This window comes from Euphorbia lathyris, chromosome 9, assembly GCF_963576675.1.
Source record: "Euphorbia lathyris chromosome 9, ddEupLath1.1, whole genome shotgun sequence".
NCBI classification, from domain to species: domain Eukaryota; kingdom Viridiplantae; phylum Streptophyta; class Magnoliopsida; order Malpighiales; family Euphorbiaceae; genus Euphorbia; species Euphorbia lathyris.
In genome coordinates, this window is record NC_088918.1 from 77514138 (window position 1) to 77538708 (window position 24571).

General features: G+C 34.3%; 2 protein-coding genes across 2 annotated transcripts; one reads left to right on the forward strand and one right to left on the reverse strand.

The window, feature by feature from the left end:
• Positions 1 to 733: 733 nt before the first annotated feature.
• LOC136205972 (cationic peroxidase 2-like) lies at positions 734 to 4905 on the forward strand. The gene is made up of 4 exons (XM_065996851.1): positions 734 to 1164; positions 2484 to 2646; positions 3788 to 3906; positions 4005 to 4905. Exons 1-4 carry the CDS (start codon positions 781 to 783, stop codon positions 4305 to 4307), a joined length of 969 nt encoding a protein of 322 aa, XP_065852923.1. The 5' UTR covers positions 734 to 780; the 3' UTR covers positions 4308 to 4905.
• Positions 4906 to 6978: 2073 nt separating this feature from the next.
• On the reverse strand, positions 6979 to 17581 carry LOC136205971 (cellulose synthase-like protein D4). The gene is made up of 6 exons (XM_065996850.1): positions 17033 to 17581; positions 12600 to 12986; positions 10133 to 10937; positions 9646 to 10050; positions 9176 to 9522; positions 6979 to 8100 (listed from the first exon to the last, which is right to left on the reverse strand). Exons 1-6 carry the CDS (start codon positions 17491 to 17493, stop codon positions 7134 to 7136), a joined length of 3372 nt encoding a protein of 1123 aa, XP_065852922.1. The 5' UTR covers positions 17494 to 17581; the 3' UTR covers positions 6979 to 7133.
• Positions 17582 to 24571: the final 6990 nt, after the last annotated feature.

Here is a 24571-nt window from a genome sequence, read left to right on the forward strand (position 1 = left end):
AATAGTTTACATTTAAAATGAATTAAATGTCAAATAATTCAAAAGACAAATATTATTAAATAATAAAACAGTAACCAAATAAATCTTTACTTCTTCATATATATATAATTTTTATGATGTAAAAAATAATAATATAATTTTTACAATTTTAGCATCATCAGCCGGCTTTTCTTACTACTTTATTTTTTCTCATAATGTTGACCATATGGATAAATTACATTCATAGTCACTGAACTTTACATATTTTCACAATATAGCCATTAAATTTTAAAACATAACAACACTTTCTAATATTACAATCACTAAACTTTAACTAACATCTCAAAATAACCGTTAATAACCTTAAAATAGAAATATTCAAGAATTAAAGTTGTTTAAAACGATATTTACCATAAAACCAAATTTTTTTATTTTCCAAAATTACTAATTCAGAGTCTTCTCCCTCTAAAAATTCACTTTTCTCCTCTAAACAAACAACACCTAAATAACCTCAAACCGAAAATTTTAAAGAATTAACGTTACTTAAAATATTATCAATTGTTGAAATTTTTTTAATTTCAGATCGACAATGGCCATTATATTAGAAAGTGTAAAATTGAACAACTTTTATGTTAATTTTTGAAATTTTATCGTCATACCGTGAAAATGAGTAAAGTTCAGTGACTATTAGTGTAATTTACCCTAAAAATTTCCTATATATACACACATAAGCTCCATATGCTTCCATATCCCACATCACATTACAAAATCAAAACCCAATCAGATATTCCAAATTTAATTATGAAAATGCCTTCATTATTAACTACATTCTCAATTATCCTCTGTTTGGTTACAGTGGAAGCACAAACCAGAGTAGGATTCTATTCCACAACATGTCCAACAGCAGAAACCGTAGTTAGAACAACAGTCCAATCCCATTTTAATTCAAATCCTAGCATAGCTCCAGGATTACTTAGAATGCATTTCCATGATTGTTTTATCCAGGGTTGTGATGGTTCTGTTCTTATTAATGGTCCAAACACAGAAAGAACTGCTCCTCCTAATCTTCTTCTTAGAGGTTTTGATGTCATTGATGATGCTAAAGCTAAACTTGAAGCTGCTTGTCCTAATGTTGTTTCTTGTGCCGATATTCTTGCTCTCGCTGCTCGTGATTCCGTCGTTTTGGTAAGATAATTGATTTTTTTTTGTTAATTCGGGTTTTTTAGTGCGGAATTGAAGTTATTAGGTATCGAAGTGTGCAATCTGGTAAAGTTAAGGTATTGAAGTGTGAAATATGGTAAAGTTTAGTATCAAAGTATAGAACATGCTGAAATTTAGGTATCGAAATGTGAAATATGTGAAAGTTTAGATATTGAAGTGTGAAATATGCTAAAGTTTAGGTATGAAAGTGTATCATGCTAAAAGTTTAGGTATTAAAATGTAAAACATGCTAACGCTCAAGTATTATAGAAACATGTTGCTTGTCTCTGTTGTTTCTTGTGTTGGTATTCTCGCTCTCGCTGCTCGTGATTCCGTCGTTTTGGTAAGATATTTCGTATCGAATTGTTATAATTTTTTTTTTCAATTTTTTTCTGTATATATACGTGTTATAATTACTTGAGTGATCTGTAACCAATTTTTACATACCAATGTTAAACTTTTCAAAATTAAGCTAGATTTGGACTAAAAAAAAGTAAGATTGAGTCGGTTTTAACTAACTTAGAGAAATTTATCGCCTATCATATACTAATCAAGTTGGATTTTGTAATTAAATACAAAATCAATGATTTAATTAACTACTACGAACCTCAGTTTGTCGGAAACAGGGGCTGCAACCATCCATAATAGGGGTTGTTCCAACAGCCGAGGGGGTCGGAAACCATCCATGGTAGGGGTGATTCCGACGGTCGGAGGCTTGGAGTCTGGCTTGTGTGCATCTATATATTCTACGTGATTATAATTTATTAGTCCCTTACTTTTTACCTAACACACTGTTTAGTCATTCTATTTTGAAAAATACATTATAAAGTCCCTAACTTTTACCAATATTAACCATTTGGTCCTTTTATCTAGTTTTTTTAGACTTGTAATCATTATACTTTAGCATAAATGGATATATAAAAAATAACAGAGTAATATGGTCAACTTGTATTGTACTGTGGTTGTCTTAAAAGCTAAAATATATTCGGTTAAAAATCTAAAAAAATAGATAAAAGGACCACAATGTTAATATTTGCAAAATATAGGGACCTTAAAATGTGTTTTTCAAAATAGGAGGACTAAACAGTGTGTTAGGTAAAAATCAGGAGACTAATAAATTATTTACCCTTTATGATATAAGTAAAATAAAAATGATAATTGTATTAAACGGACCGTGTTAAGTGGGTTGTTTTTATAAATCGTGTTGTCGTGTCAGAAATTGATAGTCCTGGTAAACGGTTTGAAATTATAAAATTGATTAAATTATGAAATATAAAATATTTATTTATTATCTATATATGCAGACAAGTGGTCTTACGTGGCAAGTGCCAACTGGAAGAAGAGATGGTAGAATTTCATTAGAATCAGAAGCTACTAATCTACCTGGATTTACTGAATCCGTTGATTCTCAAAAGCAGAAATTTGCAGCTTTGGGTCTTGACACTAAAGATCTTGTTACTCTTGTTGGTATGAGTTTTTTAATTATTATTAATTTCTTTAGATATGTTTATTATTTTATTTCCGTGTTTATCAAATTAGTTAGTTGTGAATATATAATCCAGTTAAAAAGACGTTATTCATTTCATATGTGTTTGAAATTATATTTTTTATAGTTTGGAATAAGGTTTTTACAATATTTCTATAGCATAATACATATATCAAAAAATTGGTTTAACACAGTGAAAAATATAAATTTTGAACTCGCATGAAATGAATGACATTTTGTTAAAATGTTCGATGTTATCACCAGGGCTTCATATGATAAAACAAATAAATGATGAGAAGCCTAAGCCCAAAATATTGTGGAGAAAAATATTTTCCAAATTTATCGGTGTTTGTTTGTTTAGGAAAACAAGTCAACCTAAAATTTTAGGCGAGTGAATAAAACATTTAAGAAGAAAGTTAGTAAAATGTTTTACCATTTTGAAAGAAAGTAAAACATTTTTCTAATCTTTTAAAAGTCTACTTTATTTAAATTTACCCTTTTGAAAAGGATAAATTTCAAATAAAACTTATGTGGTTTTACTAATTTTCAGATAAAGGACTGTGGTTTACTTTTTGTCAAAACGATGATTGAGGTTTCGCACTTTTAATAAAACAATGACATTTTGGATTAATGCTATTAAAACTATTTTTAACGACCTGAAAATGAAAATTTTCAAAGAATTAAAGTTGTTCAATGTCATATTTGCTATGGAACTACATTTTCGATTTTCGAAAATCATCTTTTTTGGAACTTTCTGTCTCTAAACATTAATTTTCTATTTCTTTACCAAACATCATCTAAATAATCTCAAAATAAAAAAGTTGAAGAATTAAAGTTGCTTAGAATATTAGTAGTTCTTAAAATATGTCATTTTTGAAGTCGTCAATGGTGATTTTAATAGTATCAATCGAAAAAGTCCTTATTTTGCTAAAGTTGAAAATCTCAGTCCTTACTTTGAAAAAAAAGTAAATCACAGTCATTTATCTGAAAATTAGTAAAACCAGAGGGATTTTATTTGAAATTTACCCTTTTGAAAACAACAGCCACACACAATTTCTTCTCGTAATTTTATTTTCTAGCAAACAAGCGGGTCTTAAAATTTTAAAATGTGAATTGAAACAGGAGGACACACAATAGGAACAACAGCATGCCAATTTTTCAGCTACAGATTATACAATTTCACCACTACTGGAAATGGTGCCGACCCATCAATCGACCCTGCATTTGTTCCTACATTACAGGTCGGTTTGTCAATTTCTGATACGATAACATGATTTATAAAAATAAATAACATTATGACATGACAACTCGTGTTAACACCTCTAATTAATCTCTACAGGCACTATGTCCGCAAAACGGTGATGGGTCAAAACGCATAGCACTAGACACAGGAAGTCAAAACAGATTCGACGGAACATACTTCGGAAATCTGAGGAACGGAAGAGGAATTCTCGAATCCGACCAGAAATTATGGACGAATCCTACGACAAAAACAGTCGTACAACGTTTCTTAGGAATCTCAGGACTTGCTGGCTTGACTTTCAACGTTGAGTTCGGTAGATCTATGATTAAGATGAGTAATGTCGGTGTTAAAACTGGCACTAATGGTGAAATTCGCAGAGTTTGCTCCGCTATAAACTGATATATCAGAAATATCGCAACAGATTACCGGGTTAATTACATTCGTGGTTCTTCGATTATCGGGAATTAAATGAAAATATCGTAATTTTTATATTTTTAACGAGAAAGTTGTCGTTGTTTAACTTTAGTTTGACGGATGGTCCTTTTGTTTGGAACCAATAACACTTTCGTTGGAAATACCCGTGGATGACACGTCATCAAAAATATTGCCGCGTGGAAAATAAAAAGCTAAAAGAATATATAATTTTTTATTTTTCATGTGGAAAATTTTGACGATCTATCATTTACGTAATATTTTCGACAAATGTATTTATTTGGTACTACGGATTAAATCAAAGTTAAACAGCGATGACTTTTTGGTTAGGAATTTAAAATTTATGATATTAAGTACACCGGATGTAATTAATGCGAGATTAATTTGTGGCACTGTATTTTTTAAGTTTTGATTTGTTTGCGTATGCATCTTTACAAAGTGAAGATGTTAAATTATATTTACTGTTTGATGTTACTGTTTACTGTTTACTGTTTGTTGTTACTGGTAGTGATAGATGTTAACGGATTGTTTTTTCAAAGTATAGCTATAAGCAGTTGTTTCTTAATCATAACCAAACATTTTTAGAGTGAAAAAACAAAAATGAGTTACAAAAAGGAGAAATAAACCGACGCTTAAGTTTCCTATAGTATTACGGGGTCAAACCTTGCCTAGCCTGAAAATCGGGTAAATTACACCCATGGCCACTGAACTTTACCCATTTTCACATTATGGCTATTGAACTTCATTTCTTCCCAGTATGGCCACTGAACTTTATACTTTTTAACACCGGTGGCCACTCAAATTTAACTAACTTCTCAAAATGACCGTTAACGATCGTTAACGACCTCAAAATGAAAATATCCAAGAATTAAAGTTGTTCAGAACGACATTTACCATGAAACCACATTTTTTATTTTCGAAAATCACATTGTTTAGACCTTTCTCTCTCTAAAAATTCACTTTCTCTCTCCTAACAAAACAACATCCAAATGACCTCAAAACTAAAATTTTCAAGAATTAAAGTTCCTTAAAATATCATTAACACTTTGAATTTTTTATTTTTAGCCGTCAACGATCGTTTTGAGACGTTAAGTGGCCACCGGTGTTAAAAAGTCTAAAGTTCAATGACCATACCGGAAAGAAATGAAGTTCAGTGGCCATAATGTGAAAATGGGTAAAGCTGAGTGGCCATGGGTGTAATTTACCCCCTGAAAATCTTATACAATGTCGAGACTTCTAAAAAAATCTACAACCAACTAATTGATACCGAGAGAATTTTTCCTCTATAAACATTCTCACTAATATATTTCTGAGAGTATAGCCGAACCTAAACATATACAGCTCTAGCTCGTTATGTAAGTTCGTATGGTGTCTCGTAATAATCTCGTTTCTATAAAACTCGTTAAAGTGCGCTTTATGGATCCCACAACTATATAGTGTTATAACATTCCTCCTACTCTCAAAAAGGTAACATACGGATATTTCAAATATAAAAAGTTTAACGCCAATGTTACGGATCTTCATTTCTTAACTTCAAACCATCCAAGTATTAACAAAAAATGGTTCTACTATAGTTTTTTTTATTCGTATTCCAACAATAACAATTACTGGAAAGAACACTTCCGAGTAAAAGGGAATGAAGTTGCAGTTAGAGGATGCAATTGTTCTCGTCTTCCAAAGTTGTTCCTACTTGTAAAGCAATCTCGGGAAAGGATGCGAGTGTGGAATGAGAGGCCGATCGATGGATCCTCAGTTCAATTTACTTACCTTTCCTTCACATAAGCACCAATTTTCCACATGATTTTTTAAAATATAATAAAAATAAGGATAAATTTTAAATAAAATCCATATAGTTTCACTAATTTTCAGATAAAAGACTGTGGTTTACTTTTTGTCAAAACGAGGATTGATGTTTTCAACTTTAGCAAAATAAGGATTTTTTCGATTGATACTATTAAAATCACTCTTGACGACTTCAAAAATAACATATTTTAAGAACTACTGATATTCTAAGCAACTTTAATTCTTCAACTTTTTTATTTTGAGATTATTTAGATGAAGTTTGGTAAAGAGAGAGAAAGTTAATGTTTAGAGAGAGAAAGTTTCAAAAAAGATGATTTTCGAAAATCGAAAATTTAGTTCCATAGAAAATATGACATTGAACAACTTTAATTCTTGAAACTTTTCATTTTCAGGTCGTTAAAGATGGTTTTAATAACATTAGTCCAAGTGCGAAACCTCAATCCTCATTTTGACAAAAAGTAAACCACAGTCATTTATCTGAAAATTAGTGAAACCGCAGGCGTTTTATTTAAAATTTACTCCAAAAATAATAATCGAATCGAATAAATCTTGTAAGTCCAACTTTTTTTGTAAATCGTAATGTCGTATTAGAAATTGACAGTCCAACTATTTCTGTAAATTGACAGTCCAACTATTTCTGTAAATCATATTGTCATATCAGAAATTGAAAATCCAGTTACTTCTGTAAATTATATTGTCATATCCGAAATTGACTGTTACGGTAACAAGAAATGATTATTAATTACAAATAATTAGGATTAATCAGTATGCTTAATTACATATGGGTTTGTTAGAAAAAAACCCTTTGCTGAAGAAACCTATAAATTATGACTTTTTTTTCCCTATTTTACAACAACATAAATTCACAAAGGGAAAGGCCAAAAAAACAAAACAAAAATAAATACAAATTTACAAGTACATCCCTTTCCTTTACCATATTTCAAAATTCTACCCAAAACTTTACAAACCTCCATCAATTCACCCTCTTCTTCAGGGGAACTCAAACCCTCCACCAGTGGTTTCAGCCGTCGGAATAATCTTGGGAGGGCTAATTGCAATCCACAATAGAGAGATCGTAATAGCAATCAAACCGGACCAAACAAACACAATCGTTGGAGTTTTTCCTCTTCTTCCCATCAAACCTTTCGCAAAAGGATACAAATGAGCCAAAACCCAAAAGCTAAAGAAAGCACCGCCGATGAACTTCGACCACTGCGGCGTCGTACTGTAAATCGTCCGAATAAACGCGAAAGCTATGGCGATGATGTTCGTCATCGCAATAACAATCGGCGGAATCATCAACGAAGTCCATTTCACAAGATACAATTCCGCATAAATGTCATCTTCATCTTCTCCGGCGGATTTCGAAGTTAAAGTGAAGGAAATTTCAATTCCGGCAATAACTTTCAAAAGTCCTTGAACCACCGCAGCTAAATGAGCACTTGTACCTCCGATTAACCAAAACTGTTCATTCCTCCACCATTCTTCTAATCCGATCCCGGACCATCTCAATTCCAGAAGAGCAAGCGCGATTAAACAAATCGTAATCAACAACAGATAAACCAGGAAAGCAATACTTAGGGTTTGCACAATGAAGTGGCCGGAGAAGAGAGAAAGCGCCGGGAGAAAACAGTAGACGATGAGGAAGATTGAAGTGAAAGGATAGATTCCGACGTTGAGATAAGCGAGTCGTTGGAGTAATTTGAGTTTTCTCGATGCGAGAAAAGCGTTGTTTCTTGAGAAGAAAATCTCGACGGAACCGGTTGCCCACCGGAGAACTTGATGAAGTCGATCGGTGAGATTGATCGGAGCTGTTCCTCGGAAAGCGTCACGTTTTGTAATGCAGTAAACGGAACGCCATCCACGGTTGTGCATACGGTAGCCTGTGACCACATCTTCTGTAACCGAACCGTAAATCCACCCGACTCGATCACCCCATTCGGTCTTGTCTTCGTACCTATACATAAAAATGATAATCATATCAAATTACTTGCTAATCGAGTTATTTCTGTAAATCGTGAAATGCTTATGAAATGCCTAAAAACCCGAAGACTGAAATATCATATGTTGTTGCAACTAAAAAAATGTAAAGAACACCGGTTTATAATATAAAGAACTTGATAATTGAAGTGGCGTCGGTTTCAAATCATTTCGATCAATTTGCGTATAAAAACTCATAGTGACGTTGATACATGGCTATATGCTAACTAAGCGTTATGGGTCGGTAAATCACATTTTTTTAATGTAACGTTTAATCGGTGTATAATTAACATCTTCTTCGTAGCATCAATATTTCAGTGATTTTATTAAAAGAGAATGAAATCTAAGGACTTTTGTGAAATAAACTCTAAACTTCAGTGTGTATTTGTTCAATTTACCCTTGCTCTGGCATATGACACTAGAGCTATAAATGAGTCGAGCCGCTCACGAACAGCTCGATAAAAGATCGATTGTATTCGGCTAGATTTATAAACAACTTGAATTTGAGTATGACGAAACTTGGATCGAAAATTTACGAGTAGACCTGCGCAAGGGTCGGGTCGGGCCTGTCGAGCTTTTAATAAAGCCTAACGAGCCCAAGCCTGGGCCCAGCCCGCAAGAAATTTAATCGAGCTCGGACTGGGCTCGGGCCTAAGATGTGAATCCCAAGCCCGTCCGTCCAAGCCCATTTATATTTATATATTATAATTTATATCTATATATTATAATTTATATAAATATATAGTATATCGGGCCGGGCCGATATAAAATTCGTAAAGCCCAAGCCGCCCGGTTTTTGGTGGGCTTATACGGGCTTGGGCCAAGCTGGGCCTGGCAGCATTTTCATGTGTCCAAGCCCGGCTAAATGGGACTGGGCTTGGGCAGGCCGGTCGGGCTCACCGGCCCATGTCCAGGTACGAGCAGACTGGGTTATTAGTTTAAGGATTGAAATTGTTTGGATAAAAGTTCAATTTTGTCCTCTAACTTTGTTTCAGAATCTATTTGATCCAAAATGAGTTTATCATTTATATGTTGGAATAAGAGTGACATACCAGCAAGAAATCACAGAAACAGATTCAGCAACAGTAGGAGCATCAAGTGGTTCTCTTGGTAGCCTAAGAGCACCGGGAGGCCGGCCGTACTTAACCGCGGGATGATCAGCGAGCGGTCTAGCTTGATATTCCGCTATCGGAATAGACTCAGCCAACATTGTAGAATTTCCAAACCTTTTAGGCAGTAAATTCAAATCAAGATCAGCATCAAAATCCATAGCCGCCATCGGACGAATTTCCGGTTCTGCGTTGTTCGTCTTCTGTAGATACTTATCAGCATCCGGAGGATCGAACCCGTAAAGTGCGAACCTTCGGAACATACAACCAGTTCCGACATAAACTGGACCCTGCATTTTCACTCAATTTCATCAAGTTTCAAGCATTTTCACTCAGTTTCATCAAGTTTCAAGCATTTTCACTCAGTTTCATTAAATTTCAAGCATTTTAAGAGTTACGACGATTTTACTTACCTGAACTCCGTCGAGAGCTCTCATTTGTCCGTCGAAAAAGACGGTATTGTTATTTGCATATCTATCTGACGGATCAATGCCTTCGAATCTTTGTGGGAATTGAATGTAGCATATATTTTCGCCTCCCCGATCCATCATGAAACACATTCCTTCTCGGACGGCTCTGCAATTGTTTATGTAATGATCGCAATCCAAGTTGAGTATGAAGGGACCGTTGGATAGAATTGCGGAAGCTCGTACTAATGCATTCATAGCTCCGGCTTTCTTGTTATGATCATATCCTGGTCGTTTTTCACGGGACATGTAGCCGAACATCGGTAGACGAATGTCGACCTCGCTGAAATCTATGATCTTTTCATCTATACTGCCCAGAAGAGTGTCCGGACTAGGAGGCTTAAGCATTACCTGCATCAAGTTCGAACTGATTAATTAGTTTCGTACGTAATGTAAAATGTGCGGATTCGTCCGAGTAAAAAACGATTAGTACCTGAAGAATTCCGGCGTGATCACCTTTAGAATGTTCGGGACAAGGGGATGCCCAAGTTCCGGGCCAATGGCTACCGTCCGCCATCCATGTCGCCTTGTGAACTTTTATAGGCTCGGTAGGATCACCGCCGCTTTCTCTCTTTTGCTTCAACATTTTCATTTCTTCCCTCGCGTTGAAAGCATCCGAACGCCTCCTTATCGAGTCGGGAAGTCCGTTAATCCTCACTTTGAACTCATCATATTCCCTCTTGATCTTCCTCCTATCTTTCACAAAATCAAGTCGACTCTTGTTCTTCGTGGGATCGACTTTTAAGGCAAAGTAACTCTCGGGATTTCTCGGTTCAATGTTGTGTTTTTTACAGAACGGAACCCATAGATCGGCAAAACTTGCAGCCTCCGCCATTGCTTCAAACGTGAGGAGCGCGCCACCATCATCGGACACATAACACGCCACCTTTTCTACCGGGTAGTCAATGGCTAGAATCGAGAGGATAGTGTTAGCAGTGGTAAGAGGCGGCTCTTTCTCCGGATCAGCTGTTGATACAAACACATCAAGACCAGGGAGATCCGATCGCCCACTAGGATTCGAAGGCGATGGAAGCTCGAACTTGTCCCGAAGAACCTCAAGATCGGTAGTTCGAGTCACTGGACAAAGCTTCGGAATCTGATCCAAAATCCACGAAAACGCGAACCATATTTCACATACAATCGACATCAACCACAACCACCGTGCATCTTCATTCGGATGATGCAATCTCCAATGCAAGAACAACGTAAGCACCACAAAACGTATCACGATAAACATCCTACAATTAACAAATACACCAAATAATTAAATTTCAACCATTAATTTCAAATTGCAACAATGCCAACACAACGAAACGTATCCCGACAAACAACCTCCAACATATACATCGTCATACACCATATAATTAAATCTCAACCATTAATTTCAAACAGCACGAAAAGTTTTTTCTACCTGCAAGAAAAATGTCAACACCATGAAACATATAACGATTAACAACGTATTAACACATCGTCATATGTCAACACAATGAAGCGTATCACGATAAAACAACCTACAATTAACACATTATCATATATGTAGGGATGCAAACAGGGCGGGGCGGGACAGGGCAGAGAATGCATTTCCCATCCCCATCTGTAACATCCCTAAAACCCCAACATATACATCTTTCCACATTCATATATGTTTTCATGATTGAATACATGCATTTTGGATTCATCTCATTGTCATTAGAAGTTTCGTATTCATAATGCGATTACCGTGCGATTAGGAGGCGATTAGTGTGTCGTTAAGATGTAACGATTGGTTAATTGAGTTTGGACTTAAATGAATGAATGCACATGTCCTTAATTGATTAAATTAGACTTATGGATGGCTGGAAATGAAGTTTAGCAAGTAAGCACCTCACAAAGCATGATGTCACCCAATAGTAAGACAAAGTATGCCTCTTCACTTGTTAAAAGATCTACACAACTCATTCTTTATCTATTCCAGCCACAATTTCGACCAAAGCTTCATCAAGGCAGCTCACCCTTTGCCAACAGATTTTACAGGTTAAGTGGAGTTCTTCTTGCTTAAGGTTGCACCGACAATGTCAGTCCATTCTCATCTAGGCATTTTGGAGTCTTGTGATGTACTTTTGTTTTGTAAATCCTCTATGTAGGATAATGATTTAAATGTGTATTGTAAATGCTTTCTCTTATGTATAATATGTAAAGTTTATATGAGATTGAAGTTTATATGATTAAGAATTCTAAAGCATGTCTATAACTGATATTTTGTGAGATATCATGTGATCCAAGTGAGGGGGTTACACCATCCCCCGGGGATTCTCCATCCCCATCCCCGCAAGTTAGACGGGGACAGGTTTGTCCCCCATCCCTGTCCCCGCGGGGATCCCCATCCCCGTTTAAAAACATTTTTCCCTATTACACGTCCCTGTCCCTACGGGGAATCAGTATATATTTCTTTTCTCTTCTTCTTTCTAATTCTAGGTTTTATTCGAAAGAATGACAGGGATACTATACCTTTAGTTTAGTTTAGGTTAGGAAAAATATATATTTAGTCCTTGGCTAATATTTTATTTATCCCATTTAATTTTTTATTTAAAAATAAATCTATTTAATTTAAGTTAAATGTTATAAATTATAATACTTAGAGTATAATTTTAATTATAATGGGGAATAATTGGGGATTCCCCAGGGTGGGGTCGGGGATTCCCATGGGGCGGAGATACCATTCCCCATCCCCGTCACGGGGGATAAAATCCCATGAGGATTCTTATCGGTGATTCCCCACCCCACTTGCATCCCTACATATATCAACACCATGAGACGTATAACGATAAACAACATACAATTAACACATCGTCGTACACTAGATAATTAAATCTCAACCAAACCGAATACTACTTCAACACGAAAAGTTCGTTCCATGTTACCTATACGGGCTCATAATAGACGCGGACATAGGCATTGTGCGACTAAGTGGCTTCCAAGGCTTCTCATGGGAGTTATCGAGCATACCGCCTTTGAAACCGTCGTCGTCATCGCGATACCCGTCTCTAGGCCAATAGGCGTTACCTTCACCATAAGTACCCTTTGTTTCGAATATCCAACGGTTGTGATCGAAATCTCCGGGTTGGCTACGCTTGGTCATAGTCATGTTGTTAGGATCACCTTTGTTTGGAGCAGGTAAAGGCAAAGCTCCACTTGAAAAATCAGGAACATCATCGTCATAATCTCCGACTCTATAGAGCTCTTTGCAGCCTGGACATAAACCTGTGTCCTTTTGAGCATCCATGTAGCAATCTCTACATATTTTGAACCTGAAAAACAAGCGACATACGTGTTAACAGTGACGGATCCAGGATTCAGTGACTATGACTACTTGTGGCGTCTTTTGTGATTTATGGATGTTAAATCGGGCAAATTATTAGAAGCACCCAGTTTTCCATGTCAAATGGAGGACCTTCCATATATATTTTGACACGTGTAACATGGACCCACACATATTATAAGAGGCCCCACTATTTTAATTATTACGTGGGGTCATAATACACGTGTCCAAATGTGAATTGAGAATCCTCCGAGTGACATGGAAGACCATATAGCTCCTTGAATATGTGAGGCAGTCCTCACCCTTTGAGGTACCTCTTGGAGTGAGTTAGGTCTTCGTTTACATGGTATCAGAGCCATGGTTCAATGTTGGGGCTCCCGTTGATATTAGCGTCACGCACCAAATGAATTGGGCGTGAGAGGGGCGTGTTAGACATCCTAGATTGCTAAATGAGGAAGCCATATAGCTCCTTGAATATGTGAGGCAATCCTCACCCTTTGAGGTACCTTTTAGGGTGAGTTAGGCCTTTGTTTACATGGTATCAGAGTCATGGTTCAATGTTGGTGCTCCTGCTGATATTAACATCACGCACCAAATGAATTGGGCATGAGAGGGGCGTGTTAGACATCCCACATTGCTAAATGAGGAAGCCATATAGCTCCTAGAATATGTGAGGCAATCCTCACCCTTTGAGATACCTTTTGGGGTGAGTTGGGCATTTGTTTACATGGTATCAGAATCATAGTTCAATGTTGGGGTTCCCGCTGATATTAGCGTCACGCACCAAATAAATTGGGCGTGTTAGACATCCCACATTGTTAAATGAGGAAGCCATATAGCTCCTTGAATATGTGAGGCAATCTGCACCCTTTGATGTACCTTTTGGGGTGAGTTAGGCCTTTGTTTACAGTCTTTTGTGATTTATGGGTGTTAAATCGATAATTTTTGGATGTTTTTACATAAAAGAATTAAAGGCCTGTGCACAATTTCGATAGAATTTTCCGTGTTTTTCAGTGACCAGAGCACCCTAGCTTCCCTGTGATCCGTTTGTGTAAAAGAATTTGGAATCAAGGGCTAAAATGACCGTTAAAATTGACAGACGAGATCAATTTTGCTAAAATTGAATTTTAGGTACTAACTCAGCCCTGAACTTGGCCATGTTTAATATAATCAACTTCGGTATTAGTCATGCTCAATTTTAAGTAGAATTTTAAAATGGAGATGTTTGGCATTTTGTTTCTCATAAATAAAAGCAGGACTAAGCGTGGATTTTGAAGAATCTTGAATTAGATCGAATTGTACAGTTACTTGAGGAATTATTCTAAATTTTCAAAATGACCTTTTCTCTCTCTCAAAGAATATGTGAGGCAATCCTCACCCTTTGAGATACCTTTTGGGGTGAGTTGGGCATTTGTTTACATGGTATCAGAATCATAGTTCAATGTTGGGGTTCCCGCTGATATTAGCGTCACGCACCAAATAAATTGGGCGTGTTAGACATCCCACATTGTTAAATGAGGAAGCCATATAGCTCCTTGAATATGTGAGGCAATCTGCACCCTTTGATGTACCTTTTGGGGTGAGTTAGGCCTTTGTTTACAGTCTTTTGTGATTTATGGGTGTTAAATCGATAATTTTTGGATGTTTTTACATAAAAGAATTAAAGGCCTGTGCACAATTTCGATAGAATTTTCCGTGTTTTTCAGTGACCAGAGCACCCTAGCTTCCCTGTGATCCGTTTGTGTAAAAGAATTTGGAATCAAGGGCTAAAATGACCGTTAAAATTGACAGACGAGATCAATTTTGCTAAAATTGAATTTTAGGTACTAACTCAGCCCTGAACTTGGCCATGTTTGATAAATTGTCCGAAATATAATCAACTTCGGTATTAGTCATGCTCAATTTTAAGTAGAATTTTAAAATGGAGATGTTTGGCATTTTGTTTCTCATAAATAAAAGCAGGACTAAGCGTGGATTTTGAAGAATCTTGAATTAGATCGAATTGTACAGTTACTTGAGGAATTATTCTAAATTTTCAAAATGACCTTTTCTCTCTCTCAATTTACTTAAATTGTCACCAATAATCCTTTTAAAATATCATTTTAAGGAAGTTCGGGTGACAGAAAAGTCGAATTGCAAGTTTGGAGGATTATTAATTGTTTGAGGCGCAAGTTGAAAGGATTAGATATATATTAAACGGTTTCTATTTTTTTTAACATGGGAATAGAAATAGAAACAGACAGTGGAAACGTAAAAAAAATAATTAGAAAACAAGAATGGAAATAGAAAAGAAACGAAAACCGACACAAAATGTAGAAACACTACTAACATAAAAATATAGAATAAATGTTTTGGATAATGTTTCATTTGGAGCATTATTTCATGTTAATGGACCGGTTAGAAATAATACTTATGATAGTATTCTGTAACTAGGATGAAATTGGAAAATAAATATCCAATTTTGAAATTGCAAAAAAGTAAGACAAAGATTATCGGACTTTTTCACATCATAGGGTTTCCAACAAAAAGTAGTACGGATAACCATACTGCTTTTGGAAGAACTTCTAATAAGGAATCGAAATTATCTAATTTTAAAATTTGCAATTGTCCGACTTCTTTGCATCATACTTAACAACAAGTAAGTCGAAGAAAGATTATCCGATTAGAAATATAAAATAAATGTTCTGGATAATATTCCATTAGAAATCAGGTTGTTTGAGATAATAAATATTGTCACAAACTCTAGAGCATTATTTCACCTTAATTGTCCAATTAGAAATAGTGATAGTACTCTGTAATTAGGATGAAATAGAAGAAACATCATCCAATTTTAAAATTGCAAAGAAGTCAGATAAATATTAGGGTAAAGTACGAAAAAAAATGTTTGTGGTTTACCTTATTTGCAAATAGAAATCCGTGGTTTAAAAGTTTGCAAATAGATGTATGTAGTATGCTTTTTTTACAAAACAAGGTATTTAAAATTAAACTTTTAAGTAATTGATGACAATAAAAGCATTTTTAAATTTTTTTTCAATTACATTTATATATTAACAAAACACAGATCTCAAAATCAAATTGCAATGGTGTAAAATAAACTTAAATATCAATTTAATTCATAAACTGTCAGATTACTAAAAAAACGTAAAATTCCACCATATTTATTGTTTCGATTTAGAAAGATGTTTTTTTTGGGAGTTATGTTTTATTTTTATTTTTTTGGTAAGAAAGGAAAGGAAAAAAACAAAACCAACAAAAAACCTACACCGGGATCAGTCTAGGAAGGCTGACCCCAATCCTATCCTCTAGGAGAGAAGGCAAAAGAAAAGAAGGAGGAACAGAGAGGGTAGAAACACCTAACATTCTCCCATGCCCAGCAGCTGCTAAGCGATCCGCCACGCGGTTTTGCTCCCTAAAAATATGGGAAAAATTAAGATACTCAAAGGCAGGACGAAGCCTCAAAATAGCTTTGATGAGATTCTGGCTCTTCAGACAAACAGACTGGCTATCTGAAATCCTATGTTTTATTGATATGTAAGTATAATTTTTGTTAAGATAAAAATGTTTTTATTTGTAATTAGAACTTAAATGTGTAATTGTAATATTTGTTTTGTAAATAAAACATATCATAGACACTTATTTGTGAACTTTTAAACCACATGCCTCTGTTTGCAAATTGAGCAAACCACAAGCATTTTTTTCGTACTTTCCCCTAAATATTATCGGACTTCTTCACATTATAGAAATTTCCACCAAAAAACAGCATTCGAAAGAACTTTTCACACGGAATCAGGTAAAAATTATCCGATTTTAAAATTATAATTATTCGACTTTTTCTCGAAACTGTCCTCCTTTTGGAACGACTTCAGACCATTTTTGTCCAACTTTCTTGCAACAATAAATTGGATAATCTTTACCCGATTTACTTCTTAAGATAACCGTTATCCGACTTCTTTGCAATTTTAAAACTGGATATTATATCCGATTTCACTAGTTTACCGAGCATTATTTGTAACCGTACAGTAAAAAAAGTTTTACCTGCATTCACATGGCATAACATCATTCCCTCTTTCATCCTTCATAATCTTCCCGTCACAAGCCGCCATTGAACACGACGATCCTTTAGATCCGGCCATCTGAGGATGAGTAACTTCCGATTCAATCACTTTATCCATCAAATGCGCTCGCGTCACGCTATTAAATCCTCCGGTGAACAGAGAATTCGAAACATACTGTTCTTCAGCTTTCATCGCCACCGAAGTATCCATCGGCTGATTATCCGGCGTCGGAGGAATATGCACTGTGTAATTCATGTAATCGTCGGACGTTTCACCGGACATATCAAGGTCTTCTCTCGAAAGACTCACGTAACGGCCACTAGAAGTCCGCCGAGCAAATTTCACGGTCTGTCCACCTGATGATCGGTTCGCCGCTGATCCGCCGGAGCCTCCCGGCGTACGTAAAGCCTTTTTTGATGGTTGAGATGATAAATTAGACATTATTTTTTTAAGTAATTATTTTTGTGTAATTTAATTTTTTAGAAATTTGATAAAATTATATTTTTTCATCATTTTTTTATTTTTTTAAGTTTTGTAATAGAGAAAGAAAGAAAGTAATAAAGAGAATATAGTTAAGGGGAGAAATTAGGATGAATGGTATTAGACTAAGTCTAATTAATTAGTGAATTAATTGTGGTGTTTATTTTACTAGTTTTTTTAAAAAAAATTATTTTACTAGTTTTAAGCCTTAAAACTAGTAAAATAATTCATTTATAAAAAAAATAGTAAAATAACCACCACAATTAATTCACTAATTAATTAGACTTAGTCTCTTACCATTCATCCTGTGAGCAGAACCAAACCGAAAACCTAAAGACCGAAAAAACCGAACCAAACCAGATTGAATTACATTTTAGTTTGCTTCGGTCCTAATTTTTAAGCTAGTTTGGTTTTCGGTTCGGTTCGATTTGGTCCGGTCTAAAACCGAACAAAATCAAACCGAAATACAATATGTACTACTCTTAATTTTAAGGTTTTAAATTAATTAACTAATTATATATAGAAAAAAAAAACAATTACACATGTTTTTTTTTATCTCTCAACTAATTATATATACAAAAGAAAAACTAATTATATGATTATTTTCTTTATATAATTGTTAGTTAGTGAAGGTACAATTAGTTGTAGGTCTCTACTGCTTTGTTTGGTCCAAACATGAACCAAACCGGATAGGACCGAAATAATTTGATTTGGTCCAGAGCAAACCGAATTATAATTTGGTTTGATTTGGTCCTAAAAAATAGAGATAATTTGGTTTGGTCCAATTCGATTTGATTCGGTTTTTGGACCGAACCGAACCGGACCATGCTCACCCCTACGCTGACCATTCATCCTAGTTAAGGGGAGAAATTAGGATGAATGGTAAGAGACTAAGTCTAATTAATTAGGGTAATTAATTTATTAGTTCCTATATTTTGACAAAACACACTGTTTAATCCCTATATTTTCAAAAACACACGGTAAAGTCCCTAACATTTTTCTCGGTGAACTGTTTAGTCCCTGACTCTAGACTCTCATAAAGATTCTGTTAGTCAATTTGGATTTGCGTTCTTCTTTTCCTTTATTTTCCTTTCCTTTAAAACTCTAATGCATCTGAAATCAACTTTGAGTGTTATTCTTCTTGATTTTCTTCTTAATCGTTCAAATTCGTAAGCATTGGGTCTGCTCTTTTTCTTGTTCTCCATACAAATAGCTTCTTCTTCTAAATTGGATTTCCTCTTCTGAAGTTTGAAGGTAAATAGTAAAGGGTAATTTAGTCATTTCTGAAGTCATAAATGGTAAAAAATCTAACAAACAGACGGAAAGACTAAACAGTTCACTGAGAAAAATGTTAGAGACCTTACCATGTGTTTTTGAAAATATAGGACTAAACAGTGCGTTGTGTCAAAATATAGAAATTAATAAATTAATTACCCAATTAATTAGTATGAATGTTGTATTGGGGTTGTCACGTAGACAATGATTATTTTTGTGATCGTTTGCAAGTTCCTTTTCAGAGAGGTGTGTCGCTTACGAGTGGCGGATCCGGTGGGTCAAAACTCTATGTAAATTTTTTTCAGACTAATCTTTGTAGCCAAGAGCAAAAATACTTCTAATGTTTTGGATCAGGAGCAATTTTACCCCTAGCGTCTAAAATGATGCAATTTTACCCCTAATATTTATAGCCAAGAGCAATTTTACCCCTAACGTTGATAAATTGGATCAATTTCAGACACCATTATAACATACAATCATTTTTTTTCTTCTTTATTTTGTATCAATTGCATATCAATTTTTTCTAAAAAAAATGATATAATATTTTTTTATAATTTAATAATAAAATTGGAGATTAATATTTATAAATTCGGTGAATTTTTTGAAATTTTTTTGTTTAATTCGTACAAAAGACGGTATATTTTTAATATTTTTTTCTTATTTTTTTCACATCCCAACATATGTGATTTGTTACTGATAAAATAACACATGTATGAAGTGTATATGACAAGATTCATGACCGAGAAGACATTTTGATGAATCATTTCTCAAATTGACCCAATTTATCAACGTTAGGGGTAAAATTGCTCTTGGTTTCCAATATTAGGGATAAAATTGTACCATTTTAGACGTTAGGGGTAAAATTGCTCCTGACCCAAAACGTTAGGGTATTTTTCACATTAACCCTTTTATTTTCTATAATAAAAAGCATTATTAATTTTTTTTTCTCAATTTTATTATAGATTTTTTTAAAAGATTTATTTTCATGATGACATGTTGACTTCATTAAAGATTGTATTTATTAGCAATGTGTTATCAAAAATAAAATTTGTTGGAGAATTAATAAGATGTGAAATAAAAGCCACGTGGCCACCAAAAATGGACATTTTAACAAACATACAATTCATTTCCAAATTTTATATTGTTGCAAAAATTTTGGTTTAATAAATGGGTAAATTACACCCATGGCCACTGAACTTTACCCATTTTCATATTATGGCCACTGAATTTTAAACTTTTTAACACTGATGACCACTCAATTTTAAATAACTTCTCAAAATGACCGCTAACCCGCTAACGATCGTTAACGACCTTAAAATGAAAATATTCAAGAATTAAAGTTGTTCAGAACAACATTTACCATGAAACCACATTTTTTATTTTTGAAAATCACATTTTTTGAAGTTTTCTCTTTCTAAAAATCCACTTTCTTTCTCCTAACCAAACACCACCTAAATGACCTCAAAACGAAAATTTTAAAGAATTAAAGTTCCTTAGAATATTATTAACGCTTTGGATTTTTTATTTTTAGCTGTCAACGGTCGTTTTGAGGCGTTGAGTGACCACTGCTGTTAAAAGTGTAAGATTCAGTGGTCATACTGGGAAGAAATTAAATTCAGTGGCCATAATGTGAAAATGGGTAAAATTCAGTGGCCATGGGTGTAATTTACCCTTTAATAAATAGATATATCTAACTTTCATATCAATATTAATGAACCAAACTTTATGCTTTTATTATTATTCAATTTAAAACCAGCAATGCTATAAATGTTATAAATGGTACAGTTGGAGATCTAAATTTAGCAAGCTAATCCAATTTTACATTAATGGAGAACTCTTCTGGCAACTTCTCAGGTTTCAGATCTCTGCCAACCCTTAGGTCAGTTATCAGGACTGGTTTAAGTGATCCACCCTAGTCCATTAGGGACTAGGAGAGTCGGGCATTTAGTCTTTGGGAAGGGAGACGGATGTCTCCGTTCGGATGAAATCCCGGCGGACATTTTAGGTGGACTCATAGTGCGAGTTATCTATATATCGAGGTTTAACCACGATAAACCCCTCCGAGATGGATTACAGATATATGAATTGACGGGATGCCTACGGTTAAAATGGGATAGACCTTTTTTCGTATGTCATGATAAGATTAAAGATACATGTTGTATATATGACATCTGGGTAAATTACACCCATGGAAACTGAGCTTTACCCATTTTCACATTATAGCCACTGAACTTCATTTCTTCTTAGTATAGTCACTGAATTTACACTTTTTAACACCGGTGGCCACTCAACGCTTCAAAACGACGATTGACGGCTAAAAATAAAAAATGACAAAGCGTTAATAATATTCTAAGGAACTTTAATTCTTGAAAATTTTCGTTTTTAGATCATTTAGGTGTTGTTTGGTTAGGAGAGAGAAAGTGAATTTTAGAGAGAGAAAACTCCAAAAAATGTAATTTTTGAAAATAAAAAATGTTGTTTCATGGTAAATGTCGTTCTGAACAACTTTAATTCTTGAATATTTTCATTTTGAGGTCGTTAGCGATTGTTAACGATCATTTTGAGAAGTTAGTTAAAATTGAGTGGCAATCAGTGTTAAAAAGTGTAAAGTTCAGTAACTATATTGGGAAGAAATAAAGTTCAGTAGACATAATGTGAAAATGGGTAAAGTTCAGTGGTCATGGGTGTAATTTACCCCAATAATGACAATTGTTAATTGTAATGGTTGTATAATTTATAGTGTTTAACACGTGAGAACATGTAATAAGAATTCGAACAAGATGAGACAAATATCATATTACGTGCATATCAAGGTCATTAAACCTGGATCGGACCAGTTGGTTCAGCCGGATTAAATCAGACCGGACGGTTCAATCGGGTTGAAACCTGGTAGATATTCTAGTCCGGAAATGGCTATTTTATTACACCTTACAAAACCGTTCAAAAACCGGTGATCCGTTCGGTGGAACGGTCACCTGGAAACCCGATTTCAGTTTTACAGTCCAAACTTGTTTGAACTAATTTTTTGGGTAAATTACACTCATGGCCACTGAACTTTACCATTTTCACACTATGGTCACTGAACTTTACACTTGTTAACAACAGTGGCCACTCAAAGTCTCAAAACGACTGTTGACGGCCTCAAAATCAAAAATTCGATGAGTTAATGATATTCTAAGGAACTTTATTTCTTGAAAATTTTCGTTTTGATGTCATTTAGGTGTTGTTTGGTTAGGAGAGAGATAGTGAATCTCTAGAGAGAGAAAGATCCAAAAAATGTGATTTTGGAAAATAAAAAAATATGGTTTCATGGTAAATGTAGATCTGAACAACTTTAATTCTTGAATATTTTTATTTTAAGGTCGTTAACGGTCATTTTGAAAAAATAGTTAAAGTTGAGTGGCCACACGTGTTAAAAAGTGTAAAATTCAGTGGTCATACATTTAAGAATTGAAGTTCAGTGGTCATAATGTTAAAATGTGTAAAGTTCAGTGGCCATGGGTGTAATTTACCCCAATTTTTTTTAAGGAAAATCAAAATCCAATTAAAAAAAATTAACTTGACTAATTAATTAAATATTTTACTAATCTAGTATTTTATTTTAAACTTAGATATTGTATTTTTATATTAACAATTTAGTATTATATCGGCATTTTATTTCATTTATATTTTGGCACTAAAAGATATTGTTATAATTATTAGTATAATTTTTATTGATATTATTGACATTTTAGTTTTGCATTTTTATAACATTTTAATTTTTAGAATTATTTGAGTTCCAGTTCAACCCCGATTCAAATCTGGTTGAATCTTAAATCCTTAACCCGTTAGTTTTTCCAGTTCTTTAATTAGTCCAGTTATATATAAGTTTTTAATTTGTTACCCATGAATATTAGTATATCATATAAATGAAGGAAAATAATGAGATTCGTAACGAAGAAGAGTTAAACACCAAAATTAAACTTTCGAAGGGATTTATTTTAACCTAGTAATGGTTAGAAAATAATTTTCTGGTTTTAACTGATAGGTTAAAACAACTCCAATTACAGAAGTGAAACCATCGTAATAGTTATAGTGGGTCCCATAATATTTTTACAAAATCCATTACAGCGGACCATCATTATGATTCTATTATAGCACTTTGAGTGCCCCGTCCATTTAAAACAAAAAAACTGATTGACTCCTGAATTTACAAAGTATCTTGTTAATCTCCTATACTTACTTAAAATAATATAATTAACCCTTTAATTTTACGTGGAACAAGATTGGAATAGGATAAATTGAAATAGACATCACTTTAACCAAATTTAGGAGACGAACGGATCACTGTAAACAAGTTAAGGGATTTAGGTGACTATAAGTCATTTTAAACAAGTTCAAACGGTTGATAGGACGCTCTGTAAATTAAGGGAACCAATCCGCTATTAGAGCTAGGACTGCAATCGAGTCGAGCCGAGCTTTGACTTGCTCAAGCTCGGCTCGCTATAAAATTAACGAACTCAAGCCCGAGCTGAGCTTGCTATAAAATTAAGGAGCTGAGCCCGAGCCGAGCTTTGGTTTGCTCAACGAGCTTGAGCCGGGCTTTGAGCTTGTTTCAAACCTAAAATCCTCTTTGAACTTTGTTCATTAAAAAAATTATCTAACCATGAATTGTTTGTGAGTAAATAGTTAATTATATTTGTGAAGTTTGCTCGCAAATAACTCTTTAATTGTATACATAAACAAGCTCACAAGCAAAGTTCGTTAATAAATAAACAAGATGCTTACAAATAGTTTGTCTATTACTCATTTATTATGTTTGTGAACGAACTCATCTAATAGCAAATGAAATAATATTAAGTTTAGATATTTGTGAACTAACACAAATCTATATAGTTTTCTACAAAACTAAAATTTGTTCATAAATGTTATAATCAAGCCTGCTTGTGAGCTTTTCGAGCCGAGCTTTGACCTGCTCAAGCTCGGCTCGTTTACAAACCGAGCCAGTAAATCATGTTCACGAACGGTTCGTTTACAAATTGAACCGCTTTTATCAAACCGATCACCAAACCGCTCATGGGCAGCTCAGCTCATTTACAGCTAGAGCCTAGTTCAGAGAACCACTAATGTATTAAGCCCCATTAATAATAGGGTAATTAACTTATTACTCCTTATATTTTAATAAAACACACTGTTTAGTCACTGTATTTTCAAAAACACACGGTAAGATCCCTAATTTGTTAGATTTTTTATCGTTTATGAATTCAGAAATGACTAAATTACCCTTTACTATTTATCAATCAAAAGCAATTCACACCTCTACGTCTTTCTCTCACAACTTGCGCTCACCAAAAAATGGAGAAAGGATTGAATCCCTAACCCATAATCGAATCACTCATGCTCACTCTTCCTATTAGAATTGAAGGTGGAAATCCTCTTACTCTCAACAGTGAGTTTAATTTCCTCCATATTCTCCACTCATGTTTACTGCCAACTGCTTCAGTGATAACGAAAGATGTTTCTACTAATCCAAATTGACTAACAGAATCTTCATCAGAGTCTAACGGCAGCGACTAAACAGTTTACCGAGAAAAACGTTAGAGACTGAACAGTTCATCGAGAAAAAGGGTAGGAATCTTACCGTGTGTTTTTGAAAATACAGGGACTAAACAGTGTGTTTTGTCAAAATATAGGGACTAATAAATTAATTACCCTTAATAATATCTAAAATTAACTCGTCCTATCAATTCCTGTAACATTAAAAGTAAAATTGCTCTTATCGGGA